Source organism: Eublepharis macularius, chromosome 5 (assembly GCF_028583425.1).
Source record: "Eublepharis macularius isolate TG4126 chromosome 5, MPM_Emac_v1.0, whole genome shotgun sequence".
Classification (NCBI taxonomy): Eukaryota; Metazoa; Chordata; class Lepidosauria; order Squamata; family Eublepharidae; genus Eublepharis; species Eublepharis macularius.
In genome coordinates this window covers 60,717,905-60,731,077 of record NC_072794.1, presented here as the reverse complement: position 1 = coordinate 60,731,077, position 13,173 = coordinate 60,717,905, and the positions used below count along the sequence as shown (strand labels likewise).

At 39.3% G+C, this 13,173-nt stretch overlaps 1 protein-coding gene across 1 annotated transcript in view; it reads right to left on the bottom strand.

Moving 5' to 3' along the window:
* The window catches only part of TTLL7 (tubulin tyrosine ligase like 7), a 69,223-nt gene extending 56,305 nt beyond the window's left edge, over positions 1–12,918 (bottom strand). Inside the window, exons 1-6 of the mRNA XM_054980523.1 lie at positions 12,829–12,918; positions 10,945–11,076; positions 9,443–9,564; positions 8,378–8,445; positions 3,425–3,583; positions 1,962–2,178 (exon numbers count right to left, since the gene is read on the bottom strand). Coding sequence (XP_054836498.1) covers positions 1,962–2,178; positions 3,425–3,583; positions 8,378–8,445; positions 9,443–9,564; positions 10,945–11,076; positions 12,829–12,853 — 723 coding nt within the window. The 5' untranslated portion in view covers positions 12,854–12,918. The remainder of the gene's footprint in view (positions 1–1,961; positions 2,179–3,424; positions 3,584–8,377; positions 8,446–9,442; positions 9,565–10,944; positions 11,077–12,828) is intronic.
* Between the last annotated feature and the right edge of the window lie 255 nt (positions 12,919–13,173).

Here is a 13,173-nt window from a genome sequence, read left to right as displayed (position 1 = left end):
ACCAAGAAAATGGACTAGACCTCCACATATCATAATTTATACTTAATGGCTACTAAACAGTGATTTATTTAGCATTCCATTATCAAGAATATCTTCAGCAAGAAACTTATAGGTAGCACAGAAATCATTTTAAAGGTTTGGTGTTATTTAATGAGAGAAAAATTATATGAGCAACATTCTTTCCCTACTCCAGAAAAAGATTTAACATATCGGAAGTCAAACACACTTGAATAGAGCCCACACATCTGTTTAAAGTAAAGAAAGTGGATGAGAATATATATGCTTTGCTGTCTGTTTATATAAGCACTGATTGCAGAAAAGATTTAGAAAATAATTGATTCCACTCTAAATCACAACAGCCTTTGGGGAAAAAATTAATTCAGGGATTTGATTGGGACTGCTAACTAAACACACTGGTTCAATTCTATGATTGCATACGTTTTTATACCTATACAGTGTCTTTTTCTTCTCTTTTCCAAAAGAAAAGTCTGTTATATTCAAACAACAGATAGTTGCTGCTAATTTTGAACAGAAATGAAAAACTCATCTCCATAATGCACGGGAAAAGTCAGTACTTATCTGCCTAAATCCTTTGCTTACAAAATGGGTTATACCATATGCTTGTTTTGCAGGTGAATGATCTTTATGTTATAATTACATGTACCTAAATCATAACCGTTGTAATTAAGAAAGCATACTTTTTTGTAATTTAAAAACTGTCATGGTAGTTTTTAAAGATCCACCTAGCTCATCACTCATTGTCTCTAAGCAGAGAAAGATACAGACTGTTAGCTATTCCTTGCTCTCTAATGCCAACATCTGGTAATCACAAAGTATGCAGACTCTCGTTCCAGTCATTCTAATCTCTGCCCCAAACAGTTAGGAGTATTCGCCTCCTATCTACTATTCTAGCTTGTTTTATGATCTTTAAGGGGAGAGCAGTTATAAATAGAGACCATAACAAACAGAGAATGAACAGCTCAGAACGAATTTGCTACCAATTTCACAAGACCCCCCATGAGAAATTCCAGCAAACATGCACCATTTCCCTAACCTGAAACAGCCTCAGGGAGCTGCTATTTGCCAGTAGGAGAAATGTATACCAATGGCTAAATATATGATTTTCCTGACCTGCAATGGATCTTGGGGCCATATCAGGTCGGGAAAATAGTGCAGAGGGAAATGCTTAATCCTCTTGTGCCATGGTTCTGATACAAACTGGGTCTCTGTAGTATCTGAGAATTAAGTTCCCGAAAGGGACCTTCTAGCACATGCCTGATCAAAAGTCTACACAAAAGCCATGAGAACTATAATATGAGAATACGCCCTAAGGCAAGAATAACATTTCGGGGATTAATCATCTGATATGGAGAAGTTCTATCCCACAAGTATGATTTTGCCTCATAAAATCAATTTAACTTTAAATTTGTGGTTGAAACTATTTTTTTTTTCATTCATTTATCCATGCACCACAGTTTCCCATGTCAGGCCAACAAAACAGAAACAGATCTATATGCTGTGCTGTGTTTTGACGGGATGCTGGGAAGCAGCTGATGGAGATGAGTCTGCACATCTGACATGACACTTAGGGGCTTTACTCCCTCTATGCAGGTGATCTTTAAGAACGTCTTTTTGATTATTAATCTGAATCACATCAAGATATGGTTATAGTTGTTGACACGCATGACAGGTTCCAATACAGGGCCAAGGGAGAACTAGAATACAACTAGAGCTGTATAAAGCTGGAATGAGAACTGATTACAATTATTTTTACCCAAAGTTCCATGCCCTTTACCTCAGTTCAAAAAGAATCAAATATAAAAGCAGATGGCAGCCAAGCCAAAGCAATATACCTTGAGACAGAGAGGATCCCTTTACTCTCCGACCAAGAGACTTACTAGTTACCAAGAAGTTTAATGCTATGTTATGAAGCATTTTCTTTGAACCTAACGTTCACTTACCAGATTTGAGTCACTGGGGGTATGATACTTCTCTGTACCCATTCTCACTAGTCCATCATGATATAAAAATATTTTTAATGGATCACAGGAAGTTACCAGAATGTACACTCTTAAATCGAACTTGTAACCTTCAATAAGAAAGGGCTTCTCAAGGTATTCCTGAACTATCAAGTGTTCTTGAGAATGCAGCTTTTCTCCATTTCTTGTAAGAGAGATCCTGGTTCAAAGGGGTGGGGGGAAAAAGACACATCACCACAAAAGGTAAATTAAAACTGAAAGTTAAGCTACCCTTTCGGAGATATATTTGCAGCTCTGACCAGCCATTTCACCAGGCTCATGACCTTGTCAATACAGATATTTACATCTGCAATTTGCTTGAAAGCCAAACTGCATGTTACCTTCTATGCAAGTTTGCTATAGGGACTTGTTGTAACTACACTACATCTGCAAGTTCCTGATGGCAACTCCATTTAGAAGCAGCACAGCAGCCTGATTTGGATGGGGATTATGACACGGGGAGCAGGGACTCCAGCCTCCCCATCTCGGCTATTTTTCAGAGCTGAAACAGTTCTGGGAAACCATTAGGGGGTTATCTACCGGACTGCATGATGTAACATGTTAACTCTATGTTGGTAAATTCTCATGGTTTTGATACTTAAATTCCCACTAACAGAATGTAAAATTAATTCTAGCACATTTAAAACAAAAGGCCCTATCATAAAACCTGTGTCAAACTGCACTTTCACTGAAGCAGACCCTTAAGGACCCTTTTTAGCTCTCAGTTTTCTCTAACCTATCCAGCTGCTATGTTGCAAAAGCCATTAAATTGTGTTTGAAGTATATATAAATATTTACCTAAAATAAAACTGGCCATGCGAACTGTTAAAGTTTCTTTAATGAAGACAATGACTTCAACTTACCAAAAAAAACATCAATAGTTGATAAATCTTTGCAAATTATATTAACTATGCTATATACTCTAATAAGTTACAGCCAATATGATATAATGATTAAAAACATTTAACTAGGATCTGGGACAGCCAAGCTTCAAATCCCCATGCAGCCATGGAAGCTTGCTAGGCCAACCACACACTATCAGCCTAACCTACCTCAAAGGGCTGTTGTTGAGAGGATAAAATAAAGAAGAGGAGAAGGTTGTGATCCCCACTTTGGATCACCACTCAGGAGAAAAGTGGAGTATAAATAAATAAATAAACGATAAAACGTTAACAAATGAACATATCTCAGATATAGTGTCATTAGCAGCTGGAGATAAGCAAAGCCAGGCCACTATTTTTTCTAAGCACTTTACCATTATACAAACAGCATATGTTACTTTGTTGGTTGCCTTTCAACAGAAAAATACTATATTCCCAGCAGCAGCTGTAAAAAGAAAATAAACACATAAAAATAAACACAAGATTAATGAACACATAAGGAATCTTGTTTTATATTGCACATACCCATGCCCCATGGCACCATTTGCTGGTTTGACTATGAAGGTTTTCTGCCTGCGCTTTCTCTTAAGTTCTTTTACATAGTTTTGAAATTGCGTATATTCTGCTGGGAAGATCCAAGTCCGAGGAATAAAACTATATTCCTGAGGCTGAGATTTGATCATTCTGAAAAACAAAAGCAGCATCAATATAACGTTTTTCATTCGAGTTTAATCTTTCTCCACTTCAATGTCGAACACTACCAGACTGATCCTCTCAGTGTTCCATAGGAGTCAATGCCATTACCTTTAACAAGGTGTGCACCAAAGTCATTAGAAGGAACACTTACGATACCTATTATCACTAACAATTAACTGACATAAGCAGAGCACACATCTCACATAATTAATGGTAACATAACTACAAGAAGGCAAGATGTACATCTGGATATTTTGCCTTAATATCTGCGTGTACGGACACTCCAAACCTTCAATACAAAGCATTTATTTTAAATACTTCCTTTGCATTAGAATATCCAGGAAAAGAATTTTCACATGTACTATTACATTGTTTACCATCTCCACTGGGTTTTTTAATCTTTGCATGATGGGTGGGGACAAAACCTACACGTGTTTATCATTCATTCCATTCACTGACTGATATGTAAAACTCCTCCTGTAGGGAAGGGGGATATGCTTCTAAATGTTTGTGTTAGTAACAGAAGATGTGTCTGTGAAGGCAGGATTGGTGCCAAGAACATCATGATCCTGGTACAATAGATAGCCTGTTACAAAACCCACTAGCTGTTTAACAAAAACTTCAAAAAGTACAATAGTCATTGTAGTTTATTGCTGTGTTCAAGATTACTATATCCCAAACATATCGATACTGCACTTAGTATACTGGAGTTAAGCTATTACAAATATCCACAGTCCACACGCACAAACTCATAACATGATCAACTTGAGATATTCTCTGGCTCATATGCCTAAGTGATGAACATATTTACTTCAACAAGGTCAAAGACTCGGTGTGGCATGCTTCAAAATATGCTAAGAGATTATATATACATTTGTTTCACATTTCAGAGATGCTGTCTCTTACAGACAACTGTTAAGAGGGCAGTTTTGTAAACAGAAGAGTGCTGTAATTTTGTTTGTGTATATAATACTATCTTTATTTCACTGTTCTGAGTTGTGTAATCTAGCTTTAGTGTGTTGCTTATTGTATGTGATGCTGCATGCAATACACCAGCATGGTGCTGGGGTCAAAGTACTGTATTAGGACCTGAGAGACCCAGGATCAAATCCCCACTCGGACATGGAAGCTTGCTGAGTGACCCTGAGTCAGTCTCACACACTTAAGCCTTACCTACCTCACAGGGCTGTTGTGAAAATAAAATGGAGGAGATGATATAAGCCATTTTACGTCCCCATCGCAAAGATAAGTGGGGGATAAGTGAAGTAAAACAAATAAATAAAATATATTATACAGGATTTTATTGCATTGTTTTTAATCCTGTGATCTTGGTTACAAGTCTCATACGCTTCCTTTTTCCTTCCTCTCCACACCAAAACTGAAACCTTTGTTATAACTCCAGTCTCCAGCTAGCCATGAAATCCAGGAGCAGGTACCTTCACCTTGTTTCTTTCATAATAACTGAGATTCCTAGCCATGGTTTTATTTGGTTAAGAATTTATTTTTATTTATTTATGATTTATATTCCACCCTCCCCACACCAGCAGCAGATTACAAACACATACAAATTAAAATACATAAAACCATTAATGTAAGTTAACAACCATAAAAACATCCAGAATTATACAATTTAAAATACATGAACATAGCAGCACAAAAATCCAACCGACCCAGCCTTAATCATCTCCAGAGCATCTTAGCAGTAAAGGAGATTACTAAATGGGGTATTGGTAGTGGGGAGGGCCTAGTCCACCATCAGCTGGTCAAGGGGGCTCCGCCTAGTACTGCCCATATGCCTGGCAGAAGAGCTCCATCTTGCAAGCCCGGCGGAAGGATAACAAATCCTGGTCTCATTAGACAGAGCATTCCACCAGGCTGGGGCCAGGACCGAAAAGGCCCTGGCCCTGGTCGATGCCAGGCAGGCCTCCCTGGGGCCAGGGACCTTTAGCAGATGTTTCTCACTAGAGCGAAGAGTCCTCTGGGGTTCATATGGGGAGAGGTAATCCCAGTTACTGAGAAAGAAACAAGCCTCAGTTAATGATGCTACCTGCCATTTGGTGTTATAACTTTACATCAGTCTTTAATCCTGTGAAGAGGAACAGTGAGAGAACAACCAAGCCTGACATTTGACCTACCAAACCAATCACAACCCCTGCAACATTTACACAGGAATCCTGTGACACCTTCAAAACTAATAAGATTTTATTCCAGTGTAAATTCTCTCAGGCTATAGCCTATTTTGTCTGCATCTAATAAAGGAGGCTCTAGTTCACAAAAGTTTATGCTAGAATACAAATCTGTTAATCTCTAAAGTACTACAGGATTCCTACTTATTTTGGAACACTGTGACAAACAGACTTGTTCGTAATATCTGAATTGGACTAACGAGGGAGAGAAACTCAATAGTAGCAAAAAAAAATAAAAGGATATGCCAGAGAAAGGCTGTTTTCACACTTCTTACTGGCCACGGAACATCACGCAAAGCTCCCAGGACAGCAGCATCTTCCTGGCACGATTTCGCATGAGAACTGGAGTAATGACGGAAAATCGCGCCAGGAAGACACTGTCGTTCCAGTAAGAAGTGTGAAAATGGCTATAAATTCACAAAATATATTTCTATTATCATCTGACCTTGACCAGGATAGCCTAGGCAAACCCAGTTTTGTCAGATCTTGGAAGCTAAGCAGGGTCAGCATTGGGTAGTAATTGGATGGGAGACCTCCAATGAAGACAAGGGTTGCAGAGGTAGGCAATGGCAAGCCACCTCTGTAAGTCTCTTGCCATGAAAACCCTATCAGGGGTTGCCCTAAGTCAGCTATGACTTGATGGCACTCTCCACCAAAACTATCATCTAACACTTAAAGCTTGGAACAGTAAGTGTTAAGTAAACAAGTGAGCAACAGGCGTTTTCCAGATGTGATGCTACCTGGAGATGTCTGGAATCGAACTTGGACCAGTGTGGTATGGGTGTAACAGAGTGTTAGATCTGGAAGATACCAAGTTCAAATTCCCACTCTGCCATGCAAGTTTCTTGGGTGACCTTGGGCCAGTCACACACACTCAGCTTAACCTACCTCACAGGGTTGTTGTAAGGATAAAACAGAGGAGAGGAGAATTGTATAGATTAAGTAAATAAATAAATAAACAAATAAGCAAACTTGGGACCTTCAGCATACAGAGCTGGTACACAACCACTGAACCATGGCCCCTCCCCTCTCAGCTTCCAACATAGGAAGCAAAGCCAACTTGGAGGGTCAGACTCCCAATTCCATAGTTCAGCTGTCACCAACAGCAGTTTTTTCCTGTACCTTTCAATCTCAACAGGATGCAAGAGATACATTTCCCATAACAGTTTCTAAAGTTAGACCTCATCCACACCTACAAGAGAATGAGATGGGAATCGATTGTACCACTTCAGACTTCAGCTGGGGACACTTGGAATGTTTCTTTGTATAAAAAACTCCATGCAAATAAAAAACCTACCACAACAGGAGGAAATGTCCTATCATCTCTGCTTTTGCTTGCTGTGCTAGTTTTTTTATGTTTTTGTTTTATCATAAAGGAATATTGCATCACCTGCAGTATGAAGTGGTACTGTCCATTCGGTCACCACATTCATCTGTATGTGTAAACTAGGCCTCAAAGAGCTGTTCAACAATGAAATGAAAACAAGTGAAGAAATCACCCATTTGGTGATCTAGGTCACTGATGAAACAAACAACCATTGTTTGAAGCAAGAACATGCAATAAAGGCACTTTATTCTTTAGAGGTGTAGAAAATGAAACAAGAAACTGAACACAGTTAAAACTCAGGAAGAATTAATTTCGTGTATACTCATATTAGAAAGGGATAAATCAGAAAGATGCAAAGCATGGTATGGTCGCTAATTTCAGCTGAGGATCTGGGAAGCCCATTCGAATCTCTACTCTGCCACGGAAGCTGTCTGGGTGACTTTGGGTCAGTCACACAATTTCAGCCTCACCTAGCTCACAAGGTTGTTGTGAGGATAAAATGGAGTAGAGAAGATCAATGTGAGCCACTTCAGAACCCCACTGGGTAAAAAGGTGGGGTATAAATAAAGTAAATAAATGTTAAAAAGTCGTCCTTCAGCTTGCAGAGGCTTGCAGGCCACTACTAGCTATTGGCTCAACAAAGCGATGTCATAAAATATTCATGAACATTCTAATTATCAATCAATTTTCCATGACAATTTACTATGTTTGTAACCCAAAGCAACTTCAGTCTGACTGATAAAAATCTCTCAAGAGACTTGAGTACAGGAGAAGCTGGGTGCTATGGCCAAGAAAGCAAGGAGACTATTAGAGGCTGGACTGTGGGCAGGCAGGGAGGTTAAAGGCTTGGAAGTGAACACAGAATGCCATGAAGAGAAAGGGTCAAGATTCCATGAGCAGGATTGCTCAAGTAGAAGGGTAGGATAGACAGCAAGGTGCGAACTGACAACTTGAAGGAAACATAGGTAGAAGAGGCATGGATCTGAGCAAAAGAACAGCAGGAAAAATAAAAGTTGAAGAAAGGGGAACAAAATGAACAAATAAAAACATCACACAGGGCCTAACGACTAGGGAATCTTAATACATATTGCTAAGAAATACAGGAACAAAATAGGAATAAAATAGAGAATCCAGGTAGCAAAAAGGTAAACTGAAGAGGTAGAGAGCTGACAACAGGCGGAGTCAGAGACTTGGCGGGCAGAAGCTGCATGGAGCTGAAAGGATAATATAAAATATGAAGATGGGATGTTGTCAGAAGAAATTAATTACTTGGTCATGTTTCTTGCTAAGAAATCCTTCCTACAGATCTCTCCCATTCCTGGAAAATGGTTGATTCTCTAGAAAAAAAACAAGGAACACAAACATAAGGAGGCAGGTCAATTATTTGTCACAGAATCTAGACAAATATTATAAAAATGCAAATATATACTAGTTTAAAGTACAAAAGCATGTGATGATCAATGTTCTATATTGTTTTAATGTAACTTAAGCCACCATAGAAACCACTGGTATAGTTCTGAAATCTTGAGTTCAAAATAAATTAAATTATCCTAAAATGATCTCCCATACCCATGGATCTGTTTTATGCCTCATTCTTTTACAATAATCAGTAGGCTTTCCGTTTTAAAACAATCTTACAAGGAAAGTGAGCCATATTCTCTTTTCGCTGAGACGACCTGAGACTATGAGGAAGACTTGCTCAAGGGCACCAATTAAGTTCAAGAATAAGCAAATGCTTTGTACGAAAGTAATGTCTGAAAACTTTCCGGAAAGGACATCATTCAAGATTTTGATTTCTTTTTTTCCAAAAAAAATCTGAATGGTAACAGACGTTTCTGGGGACAGGGACCAGGAAGAAAGGGAGAATCGATGGCTTTTGTTTTGTGCAGCAAAACTTTAAATCACAGTCACTTCACTTGGTAGCCTTAGGCTACATGAAATTTACTGAAACATGGTTAGACAGTTCCCAGCTCCCAAACCCTGAAGACAAGACTTTTTACATATTAACCTATACAATCCTTACTACAGTGTTATCACAGCACAGATCAGACCCAAATAAAGGAGTATCATACTAGAGGTGCTTCCTGAGCTGGTAGAATCGTAAAGCTACCAGGCCCTATACTAAGGTCAGACCGAGACCTTGCTTCCAGAAATATGATCCAAATTATTCATCAATGATGACCAGGAGACCCAAGAACAAAATAGATTTCTCAGGCAATGCAGACAAAGAAACTACAAAAGGTACTAGAGATTCCTCACCAAATTTATCCCTCTGAAGAATCAGGATAGACTGAGAGTCCACATCTTGCCAAAAGCTACACTTTGTTTCCTTACCTGGTAATTTCGGAGTTCTGCAATCTTTTCCTGCTGCACAGCAGAATCGCACCAGATGAGGTTTGCAGACTCATCATCATCACGAGCCTTCATATATCCCATCTCTTCTATTACTACTCGAACTAGAAATATACGTGTGTGCGTAAATATCACAAAAACTGTACAGCTCAGGATTCTCTAAAGAAAATGTGTTAACGCTTTATCATATAGCAATATTCACATGCAGAGTATTAAATATTATCATCTTAATACTTTAAATCAATTAAATGTGCATATCTAAATCTGCCTGTTGCATAGTTTTATTTATCACATCATTAAGATGGAAGCAAAATGCAACTTGTTATGGGAATTAAGATTCTCATTTCATCAAAAAGCTTCCAAAGCAATCTGTTTAGATCTAAACTGCAAAAGAGAAGTATTTCCTTGGGTGTTTGGGAGATCATACATTCCCTCCCCACAGGCACAGAAAAATACTCAGCCATTTCTGGGTTTACAATAAACCACACTTCACTGTTATTTCTGGTTTGTATTAGCCCTGTAACCCAGGTTTCCTGAGCAGTGAATGCTTCCAGTTTGAAATCTTAAGTTTGCAGGGCTAACACAAACCAATCTGCTAGTTTTCCAGAAGGGGAAACCAACCAATTGGGCCTATTGTAGAGGGAGAACCAGACACTTTGAAGGGTTTGAGACAGAGGGGGAAACATTTCCAGGCCTTTTCCAGGGTTTTCACTCCCAGTCCATTTATGTTCACAAGGTTGTTCTGAGGATGAAATGGAGGAGAGGAAAATGAAGTAAGCTGCTTTGAGGCCCCATTGCGGAGAAAGGTGTGGTATAAATGAAGTAAATAAGTAATAAATGTAATTGAAGATGGGGGGCAGATTAAAGTGAAGTAAGCTGCTTTGCGGCCCCATTGTGGAGAAAGGTGTGGCATAAATGAAGTAAATAAATAATAAATGTAGTTGAAGATGGGGGGGGGCAGATTAACAGTAGGGTGCTTGGTGTGTGAGAAGTAGAGAAGGGAGCAAAGAAGGATAAGGATATGGGGGTTGCCAAGAAGAAGAGTAAATAGTGTGGGGAAGGAGATACACAAGAAAATGAGATGCCCCTCACAAGTTTCCCACTGTGCAACTGGTCCTGGCATGTCAACCGACACTGCACAACTGAGCAATAGTTTTCCCAGGTACAGGGTGCCAGGGGTAGAGAAGGAGGGAAACTGAAAATGGGGGTGGAGAAGATAAAGACAGGTTGACAGGAGGGTGAGAAGGAGGCAGGAATAGGGAGAGGTTATAGGGGCTTTCAGAGAAGGGAGAACGGAAATAGAGGAGAAGGAAGAAATGAGAAGCCATCCACAAGTCCTTGTGCTTCCCTCTTGTAAGTACGAATATCCTGTTCTATAATGGTTTGACCTGCAGGCTTTTGCAGCTAAATAATTTTCCTTTCTGCATCCACTTCTTTATTCTTATCACATAGCATTAAGATAAGCAGAATATGCAGCTTGCTACCGATCTCATATTTTGTGCCAACAACATTTGCAGTGATGACTCCATGTTTTTTCTTCTCTCTGACTTTTCTCTTTATTGTGCTTTCAAAAGACAGTTCCGAGTTTAAAGTCAGAGAAGAGGTCCCTTGATTATCTGTAAAAGAAATATTTATTTATTTAAAACATTTGCTAGCTGCCTTTCTACCATGCATGTATTCAAGGCTGATTACAATATAGATAAAAATAATCACAGAAATATTTAAGCACCTATAACTAAACCACCATGATGATGTATTTACAAGTATAACAGGAAACACTGTAACCCAGATAAAAATAAACTATTCCAGTCTTCCTATAGTCTGGTAGTACCTTTGATTTTGTATGAGAATATGTTATTAACAACAAACTCACAATTTCAGTCCTAGGTCTTTTTAGCATGGGGCTTTTTCATCGGTTCTGGCCCCTTATGACATCAATTTCTTCCAGACTTCTGCACACATGGTCAAAATACCCTGATTCCATCTCCAAACCGATTCCCAAACTTTTGGGCATTCCACATGGAGAAAGGCTGCAACGGCTACAGAAACAATCTTTCCCTGGTTTTTCTGTAATTTTTAAGCCTCTTCAGCATGGTGAACTTTACATCGGGCTATCTGCATATTCAACCCCTAATGATTGGATCCACTTTATTCATCAGCTCTGGCCCCATACTGCTTTGATTCTTTAATTCTACACTTTGAGGAAGTTGAATTGAAGTGGTGTCTGTTTTTTATTTCTGCACTGGAAAAATTCCCCCGATTCTATGCAGGCTTTGAGGACCCATCAGTTTCCTCAGTTGATTGCTGAGGAAACTTATGGGGGGGGGTGTCTTTTTTAATGGCACCAATGTTGCAACATTGCCATTTAACTTTTAAAAGAAAACGTGTGCAGGAAGAAAAGCTACAGAAAAGATGGGGAAAGATCAATTCTGTAGCAGTTGAAGTCTTTCTCTGAGCGAAATGCAAAAAAGTCTGGGAAGCAGTTTGGAGACTGAATTGAGGTGTTTTGACCAAGCATGCAGAAGTCTGGAGAGAAACTGATGCAATATGGGGCCAGAACCGATGAGAAAGCCTCGTGTGGAAAAGACCCTGCACACATACCTCCATGATTTTTTTTCCAGCTAAGTCAAACTGGGGCTTTTTTTAAGTGCAGAATACTTTCTTCCGTGTGAGGCCTAGCCTTGGTCTTGCTTCTCACCTGCCTCTTTATTCCCTTGCATCCTGATTGGTTGAACAATCAAGTTTTTTTCTGAGTTAAAAAAAATATACAGCAACATTACAATGTTGCAATGCTGGTGCCATTTAAAAAGACAAAAAAAAGTCTCAGCAATCAACTGAGGAAACTAAGGAGTGCTCAACCCATGGACTGAGGAAACTGATGAGTTCTCAAAGTCCACAGCAGAATCGGAGCATTTTTCTAGGGCAGAAATAAAAAACAGACACCACTTCGGTTCAACTCCCTCGAAATGTAGAATTAAAGAACTGAAGCCACATGGAGCCAAAACCAATGAATAAAGCGGATCCGGTCCTCATGGAATGAATACACAGAAAGCCCGATGTAAAGTTCACCATGCAGATGAGGCCCTGGTGGCACATCACCAACAATGGGGCAGAGGGGCATGTGTTATTCTTCCATGGTACATACAAGAAAACCGTGATATTAGTATATATATCAGCGAGCAAATAAGCCCAGTACCAGCCCTTTCCTCACTCCACCCACCTCCTTTTTGAAGCAGGCATAGGGGGACTGCCTCAATTTGCATGAAGTGACTACATGAGCATGCCTTGTTCAGTGCCTGGCACTGCCAGGATTTAAAGCAAGCTGTTACTAAATCAAAGATACAAGCTCCTGTAATAAAGCAGCCTACCTCCTTCATTGGGCAAGGATGGCATTATCTCCGGAACCTTGCAATAGCAGAGTCCAAATCCTGTTGCATGCACTCCAAAAATTTAAGTGGCCTTCTAAGCCAATCGTCTGAAAGCTCCTGTCATACCATGTCAGCTCAAGATTGCGGAGAAGCCCAGTTATGAAAAAGAAATAGGTACCTATATTTAAAGAGAAATGTACGGCAATTACAAAGGCCATATAAAAACAAATCAAGAATACTGAAGTAACTAATTGAAGTAACTTCCAGTACTTCAATTAGTTCCTAAACTTTCCACTAAGATAGCCAATAAATTTGTGCATTTAACTGAATCTGGTTTAGGCTACT